This window comes from Melozone crissalis, unplaced genomic scaffold, assembly GCF_028551555.1.
Source record: "Melozone crissalis strain CALT ecotype California unplaced genomic scaffold, PUWL_Pcris_2 ptg000016l_1, whole genome shotgun sequence".
Classification (NCBI taxonomy): domain Eukaryota; kingdom Metazoa; phylum Chordata; class Aves; order Passeriformes; family Passerellidae; genus Melozone; species Melozone crissalis.
The window spans coordinates 40,753,837-40,776,656 of record NW_026535794.1 but is presented as its reverse complement, the minus strand read 5'-3'; the positions used below and the strand labels follow the sequence as shown (position 1 = coordinate 40,776,656).

At 40.0% G+C, this 22,820-nt stretch overlaps 1 protein-coding gene across 1 annotated transcript in view; it reads right to left on the bottom strand.

Annotated features, from left to right (window-relative positions):
- The window catches only part of RBMS3 (RNA binding motif single stranded interacting protein 3), a 703,629-nt gene extending 692,715 nt beyond the window's left edge, over nucleotides 1-10,914 (bottom strand). Inside the window, exon 1 of the mRNA XM_054273879.1 lies at nucleotides 10,327-10,914. Within this exon, the coding sequence (XP_054129854.1) occupies nucleotides 10,327-10,506 (180 nt within the window). The 5' untranslated portion in view covers nucleotides 10,507-10,914. The remainder of the gene's footprint in view (nucleotides 1-10,326) is intronic.
- Nucleotides 10,915-22,820: the final 11,906 nt, after the last annotated feature.

Here is a 22,820-nt window from a genome sequence, read left to right as displayed (position 1 = left end):
AGAGCTTTTTCCCTGCCCTGAGCAGTGTTTCCCAGCACACGATGATCCCAGTTTTGATGTTGATCTGGCTGATTATCTCATGCCAGTCGTGTCGTAAAGATTCCCTGAGACACACTGACCTTGATCACCTCTGATGCTCTAACCTCCACATGGCCTCTCTCTGAATGGATCCATCAATTATTTATCTTCTGCATAGGGCGTGTTCTCTTAACAAGTTCAAGAAGTGGCACCCTTGGATCCCACTTTAAGGTCAAACAAGGCTGTGTTCTGTGTAAGACCACAACAGCACATGACACCGCAGTAGCCACCTCCCTACTGTGGGAGGTAAAGTAAGTCTGACTCTTTGTTGCTGCCTTGCTCCTCTTGAAAATCGGCATGGCTTTCCTTCCCCCTAAGCTTGCTACTCCTTCCTTCTCCCTTTGGAAGGATATTCATGACCTCTTCGAAACTTTAATGTTCACTGTTTAAGCAAAAATTTCCCCAAGCGCACAGCAGGCACCCTTTAACTACATGCACTGAAGTGACTACAGAACATCTGTGGATGTCTGTCTTTGAGGGCATGCCAGCAACCTCACCATTTCCCTGCATCCATCTTAACAGCCATCTGATAATGGTGTGTCATTTCCTGTGCCACACCATGTGTGCAGGGATGTAGATGATAATGCAGATGCTGGCTGCTCTGCTTAAGGAAAAAGTCATTTTATCACTTGGAAATTTCAGCATGTCCCTGACATAGTAAAGTTGAAACATGTTTCCAGTTATAAATTAGTTCATATAGATGCACTCTATAAATGGACCAATCTTCCCGAAACCACTTACTAGATTGGGAAAAATTTAGTTTAAGAGCACATCTTATGATAGTGAGAGAAATAAGACAGGACAAAAAATGGGGATTATTTAAGTTCCGAGATCTTTGGGGAGATCCTTTTTAGCCTGTCATATCTCAAACCAAACTAACCTACATACTATTGTATCTATTTTCTTTGGCAATGGCTTGCTGTTGCCATTTATTAGATATGAAACAATAGGTGGGAGAAAGTAAGCCAATTAATTATTAAAAGTGGTTTTCACATACTTTGAAAGTCTGCATGTCCTCGAAGCACACTCAATAAAGTTAACAAGGCTAACCAGGGCACTGTACGTCTGTGAAGCCTCAGTTGGTGTTTTGTGAATGCTGTGGAATTCTGTTGTGTGCTTCCTTAACTCCACATGGACCCAGTGCACACTTCATAAAGCTCTTTTGCCTCAAAACACAAACATTACAAACCTCTCTCTGCTAGCCTTACTCAAAAGTTGCTGCTTTCGATTACTTTTCCAGCTACTCCCTCTCCACCCCTCCACGTCACTCCCTCTCGTTCGTAATTCACCTGAAGAGCAGAAGTTATTTACAACCTACCCCCACACATCATGCTCACCTGCCCATCTCTGAGGACTTGTAGTCACCCTTCCTGTGTCATGTCTGATTCACACCTCAAGGCAATAAACTACTCTTTTTGAATCCACAGAAAAGCACAATGCCTATTTATTTATACTATGTTGAATACAAAATTGCTACTAAATATAATAGCCATAAAAGTTATCTTTGCTAGATACTAGCCCTTTAACTCCCTTTCCACAAAGACCTTGAGTAGTTTGGGTCCAAAACCAGATTTTCTGCTATGGTCTCCTAAAAATCAGTACAGACTCAGTAATAACCTCAGTGAGAAAACCATCACTGGGCAATAGCAAAAAAGAGATGTCAGTGGTGCTTGAGGCACTTGTTGAAATCAATTAACACACCCTGCGCTGATGGAACAGGCATGGGTTCCACAGTATTTTCATTTAATTCTCCAATCAATTATAAGAATCTTTTGCAGAGGGTTTAGAACTAAAGGAGGGAATGTTACCTTTATGTTCCCTGCACTTCCTGATCACATTATCACTTTGAATAACCTGTGTCAAATAGCTTTTGGAAACAATAAACCCTGTAACCATAGGACAAGGTGTTCAATAGAATGAACTCCAAAGCCCAGGAACACTAAGTGCATTAACCAAGCTTTGTGGATTGAGTCTGTAATTTTGATTCACTCAACACTTGCTTTTCAGTCAAAGAAACTGTACCTATTCTGCTTCTGTAATAAGATTTGCCTTCTTATAATATATAACAAAAATAACAGCTGCATTTAAACACATGGCAGAAGCCATTAGGCACGGAAGAATTACTCTTTTTCTAGTAAATCATGGCTGTCTAACAAATTTTATACGTGACTGTCCTTGTCCATACTATGAGCCAAATGTTGTCTTGTTTTATCCCAGTTAAGATGCACTGGTTACTAGAGTTCCTGAAACAATTTATATTGCCCCTGTATCTCAGAATGCAATGTGGGGAACTGAAATAAAACAGAAAATTTTGTTATAGGCAGAGGAGAATTTCACAACCATGCAGAAAGGATGACAGTGAGGAAGCAAAGAAACTACTGTAGAATACTAACATCTGCATTGCCTTTCAGATCCATTTTTTTCCTTCTACACATTTAAACATCACACTAAAACCTGATCTGACCCCTACTTTTATGGAAATTATTATCAGTGGCCCTGTTGTTACTTTTCCCATTTGCAGCTGTAGTCCCATTCTCTTTACTATTTGGGTACTTTCAGAGACAAGGTGCTAAAAAACAATAACTCTACCGAGACTCTGCAACTTTTTATACCATTGCCGGACAATTACTACTGGCAGTGAGTCAGAGAAAAATCCACCTAGCACAAGGTGCTGGGAAATAACCCCAGTCACTGTATGAACAGCATGGCTACAGCCAGGCAGAGAACAACCAAATATGGAACCAAAGATAAACTGAACCACTTCACACATCAGTAACTATACATCTCTCTTAGCTTAGGCAATTAAGTAAACTGAAACCTCAGTCTAGTAAAAATTGCTGTGCTGTAAGGATTCAGCAGAACAGTAAGTTTTTATCACAGATAGAGATGGTCTAAAAACACTATGAGCATCTAGGAAAACACTGGGAATAGCATGCAACAACATGGGCATTGTTCATCTCTAGCTTCATTGATTATCCATTGTTTGAAGCCTCAGATTTGTTACAAGCTGGCACTCAGCTCTTGGCCAGGAACTCCTGTGAATACTGGGCTTTTGAGAACAAGCTCTACTTAAGTGGGAAGGATATGCCATGCACTGGCCAAGCTCTGAGCTGTCATATGCAGTCCTGAATAGGACTGCTTTCCAGTCTCAGCACATAGGCATGAGCACATACCACTACATCTGAGTCAAGGCAATGGCCCAACTGCTCAAGAGGAGATAACAAAGCCCTTTTCAGTGCTGCATCTTCGTCCAAGTAGGAATCCTCACAACCCTTCTGCAGCCAAGACAAAATTGCCTTTAACCAGAGAGTCAGTTCTGTGTCTTCTGCAGACAAAACTTGTGGTTGTGTTGCCGATGATCCAAGAGCATTGTTCAGCTCCCACCCATGATGTTCATTGTTTATGTCGCTGGATTTGTTATTCAATCAGCTACATATGCACTTAATTTCACTTTGTACTAACTCTAAGCAGTATCTACTTTTCATGAAATCTCTCTATTACAATGAATATGTTTACTACAGGAACCAGTCAGAGTGTGATCACCTTTTCAAGCTTCATCCACTTATTGATCAGTGGGATGAAAAATTTTAACAGTTATAAGACTGATAAACTTCACCAAAACATTTCTCATATGATTTATTTGAGAGGACAACTATTTTAAATAGCATATTCTTTTTTCAGAAATCTTTGTATTGGGTAAAATTTTAAAGAATCATTCACATGCACTATCATGTGTGTTGTTTTAGCACAGACACAGGCAAATCACAGGTGTGAATTCCTCATTCTCCAACTTTATGCTTTAACATAAAACACATATTCTCCACATTCCAGATTCTGGGATTCAGTTACTTATCTTCTCAGTAACTGGGAAAGTGCTGTGTTTTTTATTTAGTGTAAGAATAATGTTGTCCTACTGTTGACATCTACTTAAGGTAAGATTTTTTCCCATATCATAGAATCATGGAATCCTTAAGTGGTTTGTATTGGAAGGGATCTTAAAAACCATCTAGTTCCAAACCCCTTGCCATGGGTAGGGACACTTTCCACTATACTGGGTTGCTTAAAACCCCATCCAACTAGGCATGGGGCATCCACAACTTCTCTGGGCAACCTCTTCCAGGTACCTCACCACCCACACAGTTTATTCCTAATGCCTAATTAAGAATTATCTCTTCCAGTTTAAAAGCCTTCCCCTTGTCCTGTCATTCCATGCCCTTGTAAAGTCCCTCTCCAGTTCTCCTGTAAGTCCCCTTTACACACTGGAAGGCTGCTTAGGGTCTTCAGAGCTTTCTCTTCTCCAGGCTGAACAGCCCCAGCTCCCTCAGCCTGTCTCCACTGGAGAGGTGCTCCAGCCCACTGATCATCTTTGTGGCCTCTTCTGGACTCACTCCAGCAGCTCCATGTCCTCCTTATGCTGGGGTACCTGAGCTGGATGCAGTGCTCCAGGTGGGGTGCACAAGAGTGGAGCAGAGGGGGAGAATCGCTGCCCTTGACCCACATGCAGGTCACACGGTAAAAGGAATTGCCAAATTACAAGAAAAAAGTAAAAGAAAAATTTTGGTGATATGAAAATTGGGAGGTCTTGTTCCAAATATCTTATCTCCTTTTGGATTCTTTGATGTCTAATAGAACATGAGTTTGTTATTTTTGACTTCAGATACTAACAGTTTCTTTCTTTCTCTCTCTTCTTCGCATCTGCTTAATTTTGTAACAGAGGCACAATCCTAGGTTCATCTAAGGATTCATTCTCTCACCAGAAAAAAGAGTGAGGCAGATACATGAAATGCATCTAAATGCAGAAGTAGACCTGCCTGCAAAGCAAGGCTTTCAGTTCATAATGAATTTCCTCTTTTTTATTTTTTTTTTTTAATCTGAATTTTTTACTTAGTCTCCTCAAAGCAGATAGCTCTTAGGTCTTGCTCATCAAAACAGGTTAATGGCAGGGCTAATAGCTTTACTGCCCACATCAGCAATACAAAGAACTAAAACCTCCCTTCCAGAGGCACCTGCCAGGCACTCTGGCTTTGGGCAGCCATTCCAGGAACAGGTGTCCAGGAGTCTCCCCATACAGCCATGAGTTAGCCTGGCCCAAAGCTGTGATCTAGGAATGTGCAGGAAAAATACCTGAATATGAGGGACTCAGAATGTCCTGGGTCTGTGGCTTTGGGTCAAGCTAACCACTCAGGCAGCCACCAGGCTCTGGGAACCCTGGAAGAACAGGGTGCTGACTTTTTTTCAGACCACTTCATCAGGAAGAAACTGAACTATGCAGATCAACACCAATATCACAATGGTCCACAGCACAGATAGGAATAGCTTAAGAATAAAGATGCTTAAGAGTGGATTTGAAAAAGACAGAGTAGATGTTGCTGGGCTGGGGAATGATTTCTGAAATCTTCTTACCAATGATTTGGACAAAGACGTTATTCTCTGGCTCTGTCCTCACTTTAAGCATACACTTGAATTTTTGTCTGACATCAAAAGCTCAGAATAATAACAACCACAAGTATAGTTTTCTGCCCTGTGTGGTGAAGAATTTGTCCATCTATCCATACAATGGCCTGACCTTGACCATTCATGCCTGCATTACATCTTGGCAGAACCATAGCCCATGATACACTTGGCACAAAGCCTTTAGCAACTTAGAAACTCCAATTAATACAAGGTGGTGCATTTTACACTATTATCAGGAGAAGCTGCTACCATAAGCAACCAGTAGTGTTGTCTATTTCTGCTTTCTTCATCCCACACACCCTATACTGGTTCCTCATAGCCATTATTGTTTTCAGTTTCAGTTTTTGGTTCTTAATTTCTGATTGCTCAGTGGGATGGGTCCAGATTATCTGGCAAAAGAAAACTCAATCAAATCTCCAAGAAACATGGCAGTGGTTGACAACTCCTCTTCTGTTCGCAACGGAACTGCCTAAGGTAAGACAAGCACATCTGATTTGAGATTGGAGTGATCTACCCCCTGAAAGAATCCCCACCATCTGCTTCAAGCATAGACTGCATTTCTTGAGCCTTCTCTCTCTAAATGTAAACACACAGTAACATTTGGCTTTCCAAAGCAAACATAACTAAATATATAAGAGAAACTATTAAAAAAGAATTCCCCTGAAGTGTCTCCCACTATTCCTGACCTACTGCTTGTGGAGGATGAGTGAACAAGCACTGCTTAGTTGATAGCAGTATTCCTGTAAATATGCTAGCAGAAGGCTTTCAGAGACTGATGATCAGATCATGTGTACAGCAGAACAGAATTCCCAGGTTAATACCAAGTGCCTTTTGCCAAAGCACTCAGCTTTTCCCCTCTAGAAGCTCACACTTGAGTGCCATTATCACACAGCACTATCACAGGTGAGCATCCTGGGAAATAACATAAAAAAAGCCCACAAAACACCTCAGAACTCTTGCATTAAACACTGGTGAATTGGTTGTGAAGCCGAATACTATGTAGCCAGCCCACATAAGCTTGGTTTTGCTATAACCCCGGTGTGCTCACTTCCATATAAATACACGGAAAGTTCTTCGCTTTGGAGCCACTTCACAGATGGTTTTACATCTGGAATGTAGGTATAAAGTGAAAGCTCTGGATGTGCTTGCAGATCATTTGTGCTAAATGATTTGTGCATACCAGAGAGATGCAGAAGTCTTCCTCAGTATAAAACGTTACATTACCAAATCCATATCTCAGACCAACTTCTGGACAACTTGGGGGCTTTGGAAAATGAAAACACTGTAATAGATTGGCTGTAGCCAAGGGCTTGAAAGTCCTAATGCAAGGCTCAGGGTATCACCTCTGGGAAAACTCCACCCATCCTGAGCTGTGAGCTGTCATAAACCTCACCTACAGTCACCAGTTTGCAAAGGAACTGCAAAGCTGCCTTCTACTCCCAAAGTGCCCCGTACATTTGTCCTTGTAAAGATGCAATCATTCCAAGATAAGCTGGAAAGAATCCTTGGTACAATTTAGGGGCCTGGATCTGTTGGCACCGAGTCATGGAGTGGCAAGATGGTGTGACAAGCCACCCACACAACCTGTCACAGGCATCAGCTGCACCTCCAGCCAGGAATGAACAGCCAGGATTGCAGGTTGTTCTCTCCCCCAGTCACTCACTTTGCCATACTGGAGAATGTCAACATGCTTCTGTATATAGGATTAGACCTATATGCTTTTAACTAAAATAACAGAAAACATTGTAGGAGTGTTGAAAAATATTTTCTGATGTGTTTTGCTTTAAGACAAAAAAATAGTATCCATATAGAGTCAGCCTATTAGCTTTCTAAATCTTGCACTCTACTATTTGTGCTTCACTTTCTCTCACCCAAATGGCAACTAGGCTTTAAAGCACCAAGTACTGTATACTTAATAAATTATAAAGTCTAGCTTCATAATTTCTATTCTCATACATCAGTTAGAGATGGTCTCAACAGAAAGATATAAGAGAAGTAGCCTAGGTCTTCCTCCAACAAATCACTTAAGCACACACTTCAGCACATCAGCATCCCAGCTGAAGACAGTGGATATATTTCAAGTTACAAACATTTCAAAATTTTATTGAAGCTCAATGATAAATAAACTAATATCCAGCAGAGGAAAAACTTTTAGTATCCATATAAGTGAGACTACGGTAGTATCTTCTACTGAAATTCCATGGACTTAGGAAAATGCTTGCTTTGGTTAATTCAATGTTCCTTTTGGAGGCAGTGACAAAAATACTTTTATTAGAACATAAATTTGACCCAGTTCCTTTTAGATGGAACTTTTTTATGTCCACTGGAAATGGAGCTCAATGATTAAATATGAGATTTTTTTTATAATTGAAGCATGATCCCAAAAAGGAAATCTGACAGTGAAATCATGAGACATTGCAAGATCTTAATATTTAGGTAGTCATAATTATACATTGTCACGAATCCAGGTTCTAATGTCCTTTACAATTTCCATGTAGAGCGCTGACACTTCTAGCATGTATCAGTGTGCCTTGGAAGTTTGTATAAGGGCCAAGAGAACGGTGGTACAGTTATTTCAATCAATTTAGAAAGTTCTTAGATGATATTTCCAGAAATGCTTGAGTTCAGTGTTGTAGTTGACTTGGGGTTTTTTCACAATAGTGTTGGATTTTACTATCACTCTAAAGGTTTTTCCCCTTCTCATTATATTTCTGTTGCCAGTACTTTACCAGATATCTGAAATAGTTCTGCACTAATAAGAAGTACTGGTTGTCCTGGGACAGCATCCAGAAAAGATACATACATTTAGGGAGGTTTGAAATATCACAGCACATCCCAAAAATACAAGCTAGTCATTGCAACAACCTTGGCAATGGCAAACTTGGAAAAGCTAATAGTGGAATTAAAAAAGATGAATATATCACAGTACTTTAGCATGGCTATAGATAGAACAAAAAACCAAAAAAAGAGGTAGTACTTTTGTTTACATGTCCAGAAAATGCTGGCAGATACAGAATAAAAGAATGCAATCCTGAGTCGTCTAAACACATTAATTAGCCACACCACAGAGAATCCGGCCTTCTTTGGTGTTCATTCACCTTGAGTCACACCTTCTTTGCCTTCCTCATGTCCATGATTGGTAAAACATTAGACTGTGTGGTGCATCAGAAAGTAATTATTGATCATGGATTTCAGCTGATGGCAGGGTTTTAAAATTCTCGAGGCAGTGGCAAAACGAAGTCATGTAAATGGCAACCTTGGCTCTACATTTTAATTATTTTGAAATAAAATAATTTTAAGTTTAGTAAGTAGCACAGTGCAAGGAAAGGGATCCTAGAAACAAATCACACACACACAAATCATTCAGCTAGGTACAGTAACATGCAGTCACGACAGAATTAAATATTCATAAACTCAAAGGAGATGGAATTCTGTGCTCATCTATCACAATATGTAAACCACCAGTTACCATTTTAAAAATAAAGCCCTTGCATCCACCCTCTTAAGCTGTACGGGCCCTGCTTAAATGATCCAACGTCAATACCCTCTTTTAATTAAAACAATAGCACAGATTTTACCGAACAGTAACAAGCCCAGAAGTGTAGGAGGCAAATGCTGAAAACTCGGAGTCTACATTTAAAAATACAATTTTTAAAAAATACAACATGAGAAATCTTTCTCATGACAACTGGAGCTCTAGTCATGCAAATATGTGGTGTGACATAGTTGTTGCATTGATTTATTGCATTGCCCGCTTACATTCCTTCATTGTGTTACCGTTCTCTTACACATTTGTAACAAAACCAAACTATAGTAAAACTAGTTGAAGAAACACGGCTCAAATCCAGTAGATGCCAACATTTCTTTTTTACGTTACTCTAGGATTATAATCTGTTTGGGGGTATCTGTGCATTCAGACAATTACTCGGATTTCAATAAAATATAAACGGATGTGTTTTACAGTCTAGCACACAGGGATCACACCTTGCAACCATCACCGAATTACGATGAAACTTACAAATTTACCAGTCTCTGCCTGTCACAGACTACAGACACAGCAGAATTCATCGGCTTCAGTTTAGCAAACCCATGCCGAGAAAAATGAACGAAGACAGTGCCCACAGACAAAAGCACTGATCAATGCACTCCGCTGACATTATCTTAATGGCAACCTTTTTCCATCCCATCCTCCCTACTTTCCGATTCTCCCAGCAGCAGACACATCCGCACCAAAGGGTGCGATCTGACCCATTTCTCGCTCAACTCCGTCACCCGCAGGTTCTCACTCGGCAGCGAGCAGCCGTCCCCCGGTCCGCAATGACACAGCAGGGCTGGAGGGACACAGCGCCCGGGCTCCTTCCCCCCAAGTGACTCGCCCCTCGCCGCCGGCTGGGAGTCGAGGCGAGGCGCGGGGAGGGAACGGGAGCGGCGGCCCCGCCGGCCGCAGCCCCTCGAAGAGTGAGGTTAAACTTTGGCGGCGGCACCTGGGCCGCTCCCGCCGGGCGGGCGGGCGGGCAGAACAATGCCCGGCGCCCCGGGCCCGGCGGCGGCGGCCCCGCGCTCCCCGCCCCGCCACCCCCGTGTCCTCAGACAACCTCGGCCGCCGGCCCCCCGCCTCCCGCCGCCGCCGCCGCGCTGACAAAGGGCGGCGCGGGGCTGCCCGCGGCCGGGGCCGGCGGGGAGCGGAGCGGAGCGGAGCGGGAGCGGCCCCGCCCGCCCCACCGAGCGCGGCCCCGGGCAGCCGGCCCCTCCGGCGGGCGCGGCGCCGGCCGGCCGGCGGCGGAGCGGACCTACCTTTTTGTCCTCTTTCTCAGTGCCGTGCCTCCGCTCCGGGTGGCCGCTGTCGGCGGCGGGGGCCGGCTCCGCGGGCTGCCCATCGCGGTGGTGCGGGCGCTGGTGCGGGCAGCCGCCAGACCCCGCCGCCGGGGGGATGGGCTCCGGGCACGGAGAAACTCCCTTAACATCCATCTCCATCTTCCAGTTCACTGTATTGCGAGACAAAAGCAGGCAAACACTTTCCACCACCCCGCGTCTTTCTTCTGCTTTCCTTTCTCCCTCTTTTGTTTTTTCCTTCTTTCTTTCTTTCTTTCTCTCTTTTGTTTTTTCCTCCTTCCTCCCTTCCTTCCTTTTCCCCCCTCAGGAGGCCGTGACACGCATGGCTCTGGCCGCCGCTGCTGCACCGATCCGGCGGCTGCAATTCTCCCCTAGATCCTCCAGACTTTTGTATCCAGCGTGCGTGTGTAAGAGTGACTGTGTGTGTGTGTGCGTGTGCGTGTCCTTGGCACGGCGGCCTTCAATCGCCCCGAAACAGCAAACGCTAACTAAGCAGATCTCTCGCCACGAAGATCAACTCGCGGCCCCAGCCTAATTGTGGTGGTTATTTACTTTACGCTATCTGTGTCCCAGGCCCGGACAAGCCCTCCCGGCTGCAGCCCTTTGAACAAAGTTAACTGGAGGGAGCCGAGCCCGGGGAGGGGGTGGGGGCGAGGGGAAACCGCCGGGGTTTAACACGGGGGAAGTGACAATAACCCGGTAATGTCAAGTAAAAGTTAAACCTCCCCCTTCCTCCCCTCCCCCTCCCCTCTCCACAGCCCAGGCAAGCGCAATACAGCAAAGCAAAACAAGCGATTTCAGACCTGTGCAAGGTGCTGGTGGCGAGAAGAGAGGAGCATTTACCCGATTGTTGCTTTTATTTTATTTTCCCCTCGCCTCTCCCCCCAGCACCACCCGCTATTGCAAATGTGGGCTCCTTGATGTTAATCTCCTCTCAGCGGTCTCAGTCTATGCGTGTGACTGGAGCTCCCTCTCTCTCAGGCTGCCAGCGCCACGCAGCACTGCACAAGGAGAACTGAAGTAAGGAGAAAAACAAGAACAAATCCAGGCTGGAAATCTAAATCAGTGCTAGCCACCGGCTCTCCGATTTTATCAACACAGATAAAAGAAGAGAAAAGAAAAAGAAAAAAAAATCGCGTGTAAGCTGCTAAATCAGTTGTGACCGCAGTGCACTCTCGACTGTTTTATTCTTTGTGTTATCTTCCTTCTCAGACTGAAGTTAGACATGATAGGGAAAAAAATGCAATCTCATTAAGAGTGGTTTATACCAAAACAAGAATTTCTTATGGTGCCAGAGCCAAGCCAACTCTTCAGCTATTCCTCTTTTCATTTCAAAGAGATGAATGGTGAGCACAGACCTGATCGTTCTTAAATCAGGACACCATCAGGTGACCAGTCTGCACTTCTAAATATAACACCCCATTGTCCTGGGGAGCAGCTGCTCTGGAAGTTAACTGGAAACATCTCCTAAGAGCCTGCAGTGCAAAGATCTGATCTATACATCATCCAGCTGATGCATGTACTGACCTCTCCGACAGATACTGGGCCACATCCTCGGTAGCTCGTCTGTTTTACACCAAGAGAGAACCTCTTCCAGGATATTTTGGGAAGCAGGTGACTATCAGGTACTTTATGACACCCTTTTATTCCTGGCCTTGGGTTGGGTTATCCCCCAACAGTGTTGTTACTGTGGGAACCTGAACAGTTCTTATTGTTACAATATATTTAGACAAAGGGCAAGAGCTAACCTTGCACTAGAGAAAAAAAGTCTTTGTTGCACCGAAACTGAATTTTTAAAATACACATCTCTAAGATCTTTAATAAAAGATCCTTTTGTATTATTCTCAAAGCATGTCAAGTATTTACAGTCCCTGCTATTTTCTCAGATTGGTGAAAATGAGGAGCCTTTCTACTGAAATTACCAGCACAAATGTTTAAAATTGAAGTAAATAATTAGACAATCAAGCCATATATATTAACTTTTATAATCAAATACTTCAGACTACTTACAGTCATCCATTTGTAATCATTACAATAGACTTTATTGAAAAGCTACATTTTGGATAGAAAGCCTTATACCTTCTGGACACTCTTGCAGTTCTGGTCTCATAAGCAGAAAGAAGTACCAATTGCAGACAGGCACTTTGGAGGGGAGAGCTGCACAGCCACAATGGCTGCACAACGTGTACCAAGGTGGGCTTGACAGCAGAATTGCCCAGAACGAAGCAGTGAGCCCACACAGCTGATAAGCCATCCCACTGTCTGTCCACCTGCATAGTCACCCCTGCCTTCCTCAGAGAAGTCATGCAAGGAACAAACTTCTGTCCTCTAGAGCTTTTCAGTCAAAGTACTCCCAGTATCACAGGTTGGAAAATGGCAAAATAAAAGTGAAAATAAATACATTGTTCACTCAGGCACCACAGTGCACATTTTTAAAAACAACTGATAAATTACGTAGAAAACTTCTCGTGGTGGGTATTCCTAAATAATCCTGTTAGAAAATAACAGTTCCCAATCTACCATCTCAAGGGCTGTAAAGTAAAATTCAAAGCAAAACCAAGCCTAAAAATACAGAAAAACTTACCCAAATACAAATATTTGTCCATGTGCTCTGAAGATTACTGGAGCTGGACATTGGCAGAGAACCAAGGAAAACTAATTCCAAAGGTGGGGGCCCTGGACTCAGAAAGCTCTGCTCCTAATCCTAGAGAGTTTAACCCCCAAAACCGAAAGAAACTTCTGAAATAGTTCAAGTGAACATGATCATACATAAGAAGAAAAGGGCAGGCCCTAGACTATATAAAAGTCAGTACAAATTTTTGCCTTTGGCTGATTTCAAACTTCTCTTTCTTCCTCTTTTTTACCCCATCTTTCCTTTCTGTGCTGCAAGAGATTTACAACTCTATTGCAAAAATAAAATTATTAAAATCAATTCATCATCACAGTGTGCTCTCAGTTTCTCTGCACAAACCAGATTGCTGTTATTCAAAGGATTTCTAGAGAACTCTAAGTAGAATATCTTTTTTTAGGCTAAGGTAAAGTTCTGAATAATCATTGCAAATCTCAGTGAGAGAAATAAAGATCTCCAGGCCAAGTACAATTTGAGATAGAAACAGTAACTACAAATCTAGAAATGCTAACAGATTGGACAGGAAAACATGATCTGAACCAGCAGCCTGGGGAGATAGGAAGCATGACCTCCTTCCAGTGGTCCTTCTGAAGAATGGGACTACAGACCATGATAATGCAATGAGCCGCAAAACTGAGCAGTTCATCAGTACTGCCTAATGAAAAGGTTTTGGAACCTTCAGCTTACTTGGTACATACACTGAACTAAAACCACAGAATTGTATTTGGAGCTGAGGTGGAAGAATGGTGAACCAGAGCATTTTACCACACGGCAGAGGTCCTGCAAGAGCATGCACTTGAGAAGCAGAAAGCAGGAGCCTCACTAGAGGGCAAGCCAATCCACACCAAATGGGCTGAGCTCCTAAGGAAACAACATTGTGTTGAATGCTTCTCAGATGTCTTGACTGCAAAAAATTAGCATGGATCTTTCACTTATGTGCACTGTGGTAAAACAGCATATATTTTAGCTTCCATATAGAATAATAAAGTACATTACTGAATATGGACTGTCTATTACCATACACAACATATATTAAGGATTTCTGAGCCCAGAACTATTGTACATTTTTCAAGAGAAACAGCATTAAAATATTGCTGGTGAAATCAATACTATGACTCATTAACACACACTCCATGCTCTTGCATATTTTGCAGTTGTGAGTTGTACTGTAAAATGGGTGTGGGTGACTAAATAGACTACAGAGACACTGATGTTCTAAAATGCAAAAGGAAGACCTTTCATGACCAAGTAAATTCTTCGTAGCTCAAAAAATTAAACTCAGGGAGTGATGACAATATGAATTTAATTACAGACCAAGAATTGGAACAATTTAATGGAAAGGGTCAAAGACTTCTTCTAGAATCCAGTGTAATTTTTATCTTGTTATTCTTGGTTATGATCAAATGATAGTAAAACACACTGCGCAGCCAACATGGCAGGGAGATTCTATGTAGTCCTAATTAATAAGGGTAGAAATGGTGGGAAGACATGCACAAATTAAATGAGTTGCCTAAGATCATAAAGTAGCTCAGCAGCAGATTAAAAAGAACATTTATGCCCTTTCCAGAATCTCTTCTTTTGGTCATTTGTTTCACTTAGCAATTTGTCACCTCTTGTGAGTAGTTAGGATAACTGCTCAGAAACTAACCAAAACATTTATTGATATTTACTTACATAAGAATTAATCTTCAAAGATATTTTCAGGTCTTTCTCAAGCACATTTACATTTACATTAATGTGGATGAACTAAAGATGTTGCATGTAAAATATAAAAAAGTGGCTATTACAAGTTAGTGAGACTTACATAATCTTTATAAAAATGCAGCTTTTGGACCATTTTGCTTTCTGCTGCCTCACAAATCTGTTGGTTCAGGATTCATCTATCTGCTGCACTCAGCATTTGAATAATTTTGACCTTTTACCACCCTTAGACAATTCAAGTAAAAGGTTTCCTGTCGTCAACACAAGCTCCTTGGGGCCTCACTCAACAGTCTTATCTGTCAACTTGCATTCTAGGCAATTTCATTTCTCACTTAAGAGTTGCAAACAGAGTTGCTTTCTCATGAAGGCTGTGACTTTATCAATAATTCCCTCCATACTGTGTCTTCAAAGTGGCTAATACAAATATCCAATGGGTCATCTTCCCACTCATCGATCTCTGCTTCCACCCTCTTAGGCACTTTACTGCAGGTAAGTAAATATTTGGTAACCTGGGGACTTCTGTAATTTTTGAGATCTATCTATGCAGGTATTTTCTGTCTCAGAAAGTCTATAATTTTATGTGCTTAATAAATGCTATCCTAAAACAATTACATTGCACTGGCACATAAAAACATGCTCTGGATGTTCATAGAGGGTAAAGGTTGAATATAGTATATGAATTTCACCATTTTCTACATAGTCCACATGAAAATTGATACATTACAAGCTACATTTTCAAAAGCATCTTGTCTTCTAGCTTTCCACCCCAATTTTAATTCAGTTCTCCCCTGCATTCTAACATTTTTGCTCACAGATCCCAAAACCACAAAGAATGGCTGCACAACTCAAGCCTTGAATGATATTTTTGACACTTTTAAAGATTTATCTCTGTTCCTTTTTTGGAATAAAGAATCATGTAATCTACTGAACTCCTGCATCTCCTTTTCTGGAAAACCATCAAAATAGAATTGATAGGCTTAATGAGTTTTAAACATGAACATAGCTCCTTGTAGTTTAAATTCTACATGACTGACAAACAAAACTATTCTCTGGCCATATCCAGAGTTTCATCCTTCCTTGCCCAAGAAAATGAGAGAAATGGGCATGCATTCACTTTCCATAGCAGCATCATGATTTGAGCACACAAGTATCTGTTCTTTTTTGTGTGCAAGGTTTTATTCACCTCAAAATTGCTACATGAAGTTGAAAAAGAAGCAGCTATTTATGCTGACTTTTCTGAGAGTTGGCCTGGACTCATAGCTGGTCCGGACATCACTGGGTGGGATGAAAGGCCTAACCTGGGAGGCTCAAAGGGAAGAAATGAAGCTCTGAGGGAAGTGGATGGGCTGCAAACCACATTTGTTTCGCACACTGAAAACATCTGTATATCACTGGGTGATGCTGCAGTCTTCTTGGTTCCTGTAGTAGGCCTGGATCTGTGTCAAACTGAAAAGTTTTACACAGTTTTCAGTACCTGGGAAAGGAATATCTCCACTGAATTCACTTAAGTTAGAAATTGGCAGGAAAAGTAATTTGTCACTATAATAATTTTTAGAAACAAGCAAAAGGGAAATGTTTTAAAACAACAGAAAAAGAATTTATCTAGATAATTTCTTAATGGATGCTAGATCTTCATTGCTAGAGAAGAAACTTACAGAAGTAGACAAAGGCATGAGAATGTTCTACACGGGATAGAACATCTCCCGCGGCAGCCAAGGGTTGGTGTGCAAGAACAGAAGTTTGGAGTTACAGTAACAGGGAGAGATGGAGACAAGATAATGTGTGGGCTAAACCTTTCAGCATTTCTGCTTCACCAGCTGGTCTGAAAGCCACTCACAGTCCTGCTGTGTAAAGTGCAGAGGAGATTTGTGGAGGAACAAGTGCAGGTGTTAGGAGTTAGGTGTTCCTCTCTGATCTTCCATGCCATGGAGTGTTCCTATGTGCCTTTATATCTGATATTCCCAGTGGAATTGTAGGGAAATATCATCAGAACAGGAGCATGCCACGGGATAAGGAAGATGCCCAGAAAAATTATGTGTTTAGGTCCAGCAATCCCTTTTTTCTTAGGCTTTCTTTCCTTTTTTTCCTTTCCCAATCTCTTTTCATAGCTTCTGTCTCTTGTAGTAGGGTGAAGCATAAGGACTCAATGTGCTAATAGCATCTTATTTTTTTTTTCATAGCACACTGCATATATACATATGCAAATACAGTTTTGAGCTGGGATGATGGGTTTTGTTTAAAACTATCAAAATGAAGTCTGGAAGATTTTCTTGATGATGAAAATAGATGAGTAATCTGTTTGGTAGTATCTGTATAAACAATATGCACAAATCCCCTTTCTTAAAACATTTCTGCTTTTAATTTTTAAATTAATGCATACTGCTTAATTTGACTACTTATTTCAACTTCTGGTGGCTCACTGGTCCTGCTGAGATATGCCCCATTCTCTCCTTGTTCTTTCTGCAGATTGGAAATACATTCAAACTCATTAACCTTTGGAATAAAAAACCCAAAGTGTTACACATAAATGAGACTGAACACAATTCATCACATCTTCTAAAGGCTAAGAACTGATAACAAGTGTATATATTATCAATTACTATTCTTTCAAGTGCAGGGACTTGAGTACAGGATTTTCCAGTTTTGTCCACTTCACCTGCAACTGGCTGAATCCAGTGAGATAGAGAGTATGTATTTAAATAGTATAGTCTTCAGCACTTTAATATTTAGAAAAGAGTCTGACTTTGCTGTCTATGATAAATCTGTTTTGATGCCAGTTTTACAGCTACAAGGTGAAATATAGGACATAGTTCTGAAGGGGAAACACAAAATCCAGAACTTTCCCTTTGCAAAATAATTTTAAATTCCATAAATAGTTTCAATATAGCTATATTTTGTAGCTAGCAATGTCTCCTCAATTGTAGAAGTCATGTTTTCATTATTTCTGCTTTTTTTGGATGCTATAGAGAAAAAAACCCCACAGAGTAAAAGTTTGAAAGAAACCTTTGCTGAGTGGGATATCATATATCTTCAAAAAGCAACCTGAAAAATTTATTTTTAATTTTTCTACTCAGAATTGTAGAGTTTAAAATAGACATTAGAAGGAGTGAGTATTAATGAATACAATAGTGAAGCAAATTAATGAGGAAATGAGAAGACTAGAAGATGCAAAATACCTAGGAAATTGATGAAAATTAAAAACCCTGCAAACAGTTTCTGACTCTGAATGGCAAACTCAAGAGAGATGAAAGATGAATGCATCGGAAAGAACATCTTTTTGTTCCTTGAAAGAATAGGTTATTGTCTACTTGTACTTCTTGGATACCATCACTGGTAGTTCACTCACAAAATAACAATGGAAGACACATCCCTGCCCCAAAGGAATGTACAATCAAAAGACCCAATGGAAAAATGTCCAGTCATTGCAAAATTAATAGAATTAGATCCAAATTTAAGCAAATGTACTTAAACAGCAGTGCCTCCCAGCATATTAGAAATAGCTCAGCAAAAGACACCAGTCAGCCTAACCATTCACAGATAGATGTTTTGATGACAGATTAAAAATAAATACACATGGTAATGGATATAAAGAAAATAAACTGAAGTTGCAAGGAAATGTTTTGATTTAAAAGCTGAAGTTCTCAGGTCAAATATGCTGTCAACAGGGTATGACACTTAAGGTCTCAAAAAGCACTCAAAGCTAAACTTCAGCCCTGTGTATGCAAATCACTGGTGTGTGTGGTTGTTTATCACTGTCACTTGTACAAGAAAATGATAGAATTTACATCTGTAAAAGCCTGTTTGTGCTTAGTTTGTATTCAGTTAGCACATACAGCTGAGGTTTGTATGCATATCTGTATATTTTATCATTGGCTTGCAGAAAAAGCAGTGCTCAAATTGTACCTGAAAAATAGATGCCATATTTCAAAACTGTGGTTCTGAGTAGTGCTCAGAAAAAGCAAAAAGTCCCAATACAATGGTTCAGACAGAATCTAATCTATTTCCAGCAATGACACCAAAATAAGATAACACAGTTTACAATCAAACAAACAATGTGCCAGACATCATGCAGATGTTAACACTGTGTTTGTCTGTTTCCTTTCTTGTGCCCTTTAATTACAGTGAAGTAGTTCATAATTTTGACAGTTGTAGAGGTCACTTTACCTCAGAGAAGGTCCTAATGCTTTGCGACAAGTAGACGCAATTCATAACTCTAAGTACTCTTGTTTGATCCTTCCATGAAGACTCATGGCAGGTCTGTTCTTTACAGTGGTGCCAGTCGTGTAAACAGAGCCAAAATTCCTGGAACAGGAGAGGTGTGAGGCTGAATTAATCAGCTTACCTCTCTCTGTGCCATCTTTGGCATTGAGCTAGCCCCTTCACCAAATTCTGTATCAGCACAGTCCATGCTCTCCCCAGTGCACAGGAATCCATTGGCCTTTGTGTATTTGCCGTTAATATACATTATTTCTTTATTTATTAATGTTTCACAGGGTATTATAGTAAGATCTAGATAAAATTTATTTAGCGTAAGTGCTTAGATTCCAAAACACAAGGCCCAGCTGCCAAGGAGAGGAGTGGGACTATAAAGCTGTTCATTGTCCAGTTTAGTTCTTGCATTTGCCTCTAAGAGAAAATGTTAGCCCTCAAAAAATAAAACACATTCACTCATAGTCTGGGAGTTTATCTATACAGCTATTTATCTAATTTCATGGGAGCACCAGAAGAACTCACAGCTCCAGAAAATAGTTGAAGTCAGAATCCAACAGCAACCCAAGAGATTACGTTCTTATTTCTTCATCAGCAATTAATTTATTCTTGACTTCCAAAAAGTACTTTCCTTGGATCTACCTATATCTACTTCAATTGAAACTCATCCTCCAGATAAGATAAATGGTGTCCCTCCATAGCAGAATGCAGTATACTTAAAAATGGAATTCAAGTTCGAGAGCTAGAGGGTGTGTCTGTGAAGAGAAGGCCTATGTGAAATAGAGCTAGCAAATGTTTTCTGGTTTAATACTGGAAATCTGACTGGATGACAGTCAAAGTACTAAACAGCTTTTACTATAAACAATAGAGCTGTTTAATAACCTGTTTGGTCCTGGGAAAATCCCTATTTTCTTAGAACTAAGCCAGCAGCAAAATGCCTGTTGTTTCTTGGGGCATTTCCACACTGGTGTCTCACAATAAGAAAACAATTTTACAGGGAAAAAACTCTATTTTGAGTGCCTTCTCTGAAATCAATTTGCATTTCTATTACTTTCTAATAAAAACATTGCAGTTTACATACTTTGCTATATTCATACAGCTTTTATAAGCTTGTCAAGTTATCTATTTTGTTAGCCTTCTATTAAGTGCTCCGGAATAATTGTGTTTACTGTATTAGGCACTTCTGTCTTTTCTAAAGAAAATTAGATGAAAACTAGGAGTTGATATCTTATCTAAGACCAACAGGCCTACTACTCCACCCCCCTGACAGTGCCCAGTGTCAAATACACTTCAAAGGAAAATAAGTAGACAAAAATGCCAAATAAATATGCAGTAACTAGTGGGTACTAGACTTTCTTCTTAATTACCTCCACACTGTCATTAATTTATGCCCAAAATAACAAATTATATGTACAGTGTAAAAATATTTTTTTGCTGTAACTCCTGTAACTGTTTTTCTCTTTACCCATATAAAGGTCTAATACTCTAAGAATTTCAAAGCCATTTTAAAATTCCAAAATAAGGTACAGCAAAGCAAATGCAAATCAGCAGACATTACATTCTCAAACATGAGTAATGACTCAGCGTTGTTCAGATGTGCATTTTTATTTCTACAGCTGCATCTTGCAGTGCAGTGCTATCAGTCAGATTGAAGCTCTAAACAATCTGGTGATTTTACAGTTCTGTGACATCTAATAGCTCATTAACTTTTTTTCTACCTGTCACAACAACATAACAATCTATTTAAAGAGCTCTTATTTAAGATTTGCCTCCCACTAAAAAAACCTGTGTTCTGGCACATGATTCAGAGGGACGGGAAGATTAAATAGGTACAAGCAGATAATATTGCCTTTGGGCCATTCTTTCTGAAGAAACTAACTTCACAAATGCCATTTAGAGTGAGAACTTTCTTATTCTCCATTTAGGAAACAATATGGTTCAAGTATAACTGCAATTTACAAAAATAAAGAGGACAAGAAAATATTAGAAATAGTCTCTATGTTTCATTAGAACATCCACTGAAACCATCTTGTGCATTTGTGCATTTAAGCATATGAGTATGTACCTTTATATAAAGCACAAACATATATAAAGCATATATTTCCATATTATATGGATGCACTTACCCCCCCATATATGACATGAAATAGTGGGTGTATGGTAAACTAAAACACCCCTGCTTGTCATTTGCCATATTTCAGAATGAACTAGAAAAGCATTTACAAGCAAGAAATTCTAAGTTATTGGGGAAAAAAGAATTAAAATAAAATAAAATAAAATAAAATAAAACTGTCTTTATCAATGGAAATTGAAAAATTCTTTTCAAATGCAAAAGCCAATTGAAATCAGTCTCCAAGGGAGGAAAACAAAACCCAAAACAATCCAGAATAAAATCTTGATTGATGAAACAATTCTAAAATGTTGGGAAAAGGAATTAATCTGAATAGAAATTAGCTAATTGGTGTAGCTGATTATGGATAAGTGTTGAAAGAATAGCAAAAGATTAAGCAGAAAGCTAAAACTAAATTAAATGGATGCGGAAGACTGGCTGGAGAACAAGTTTATAATTCGAGAGTAGCAGAAAGAAGAGATATAAATTGAAAAGATGTAGGACTATATTGGCTGTACATGCTCTCAAGTGGAAATTCAGAAAATCTAGAAAGTTAAAATTACAGGTATTGATTTCACTAAAAAGATAAAAAGTTACTATTATGTTGGAAGATCTCATTTGGCCCATTCTGGGTAACAAGTTTAGTATGCATTACTTGTCATAGTACAAAGAATTCTTAATTGCTTGAGATGCAATTTCACAGCTCAAGTCTTCAAGTGAATCCATGATTGCTTATTTGGTGCTGGTGTATATTTTAAGAGTTGTGGGAAAAAAAATCTCTGGAGTAATTTCTTTTTCAAAAATAAAAACTTAAGTTTTTGGCATAGCAACCAAGTTATCTCTACTGGTAAAAATACAGCTCCTTGTTATCTCACTAATACTTGGCTAAATATGTTTTGTTTTCAGGAGGCAACTGAAAGAAATCTGATGTATGAGCAGCCTTTATGACTGATGGTGATGGTTTGATGAGTGGAATCCCTGTTTTTCTTCAGAAGGAATTTTACATCAATGAACTTTTTCTCTGCACTGAAAAATAGGGGTTTCAAAACATAACAGCTCAAAGGTGAGAGAAGTTTTTCAAAATTCTTGTGAAATACTTAATTCAGTACTTAATTCAGAGAAAACAGCTTTGTCATTCAGGTGCTCATTGGTAATCAAATTTTGGTTTTCCTTCTTATTGTTTAACATTTGTAATAACTGGGATGCACTCAACATTGTTTATTATCTTGAAAACTGTTCAGGTGCCTAATAGGCCTAACTTTTTTGAAAAAAATATCCACTGTAAATGCAAAAGATAATTAACCCATTAATTACAATTCAAGGCTAAAGGAAATGCAGCTACAGTATATCACTGATAATGACTTACATTTAAACTATCTTTAAAAAATTCTCACAGTGATATTTCAAGATTTTTGCATGGGCTGAGAAAAGCTGTACTTAATACAATATTCAAAGAGATTAAGGGGGATTCAGTTTTTATAGACATAAGATCATCTAAAGGGAAACCTTTTAGAAACTTTAATGGAAGGCTTCAGAAAAAGGTAAATATGATCCAGTTTCACAGGCCTCAGCCACCAGAGGATGATACAGCCTATTTGTAAACAAATGGTTATTTATTAGCTGTGGTATTTGAGAGATGATGATTGCTAGGGATTTATGAGTAAGTCATCTCATTTCCCTTAATCATGCCAATGACTCAATATTCCTAGCTAGAATGGAGTTTCAGTATGTTCCACCAATCTTGCAGTACACTTTATCACTTGCATATTTTGATTTTTTTTTTTTAACTCTAACCAAGAGTGATCG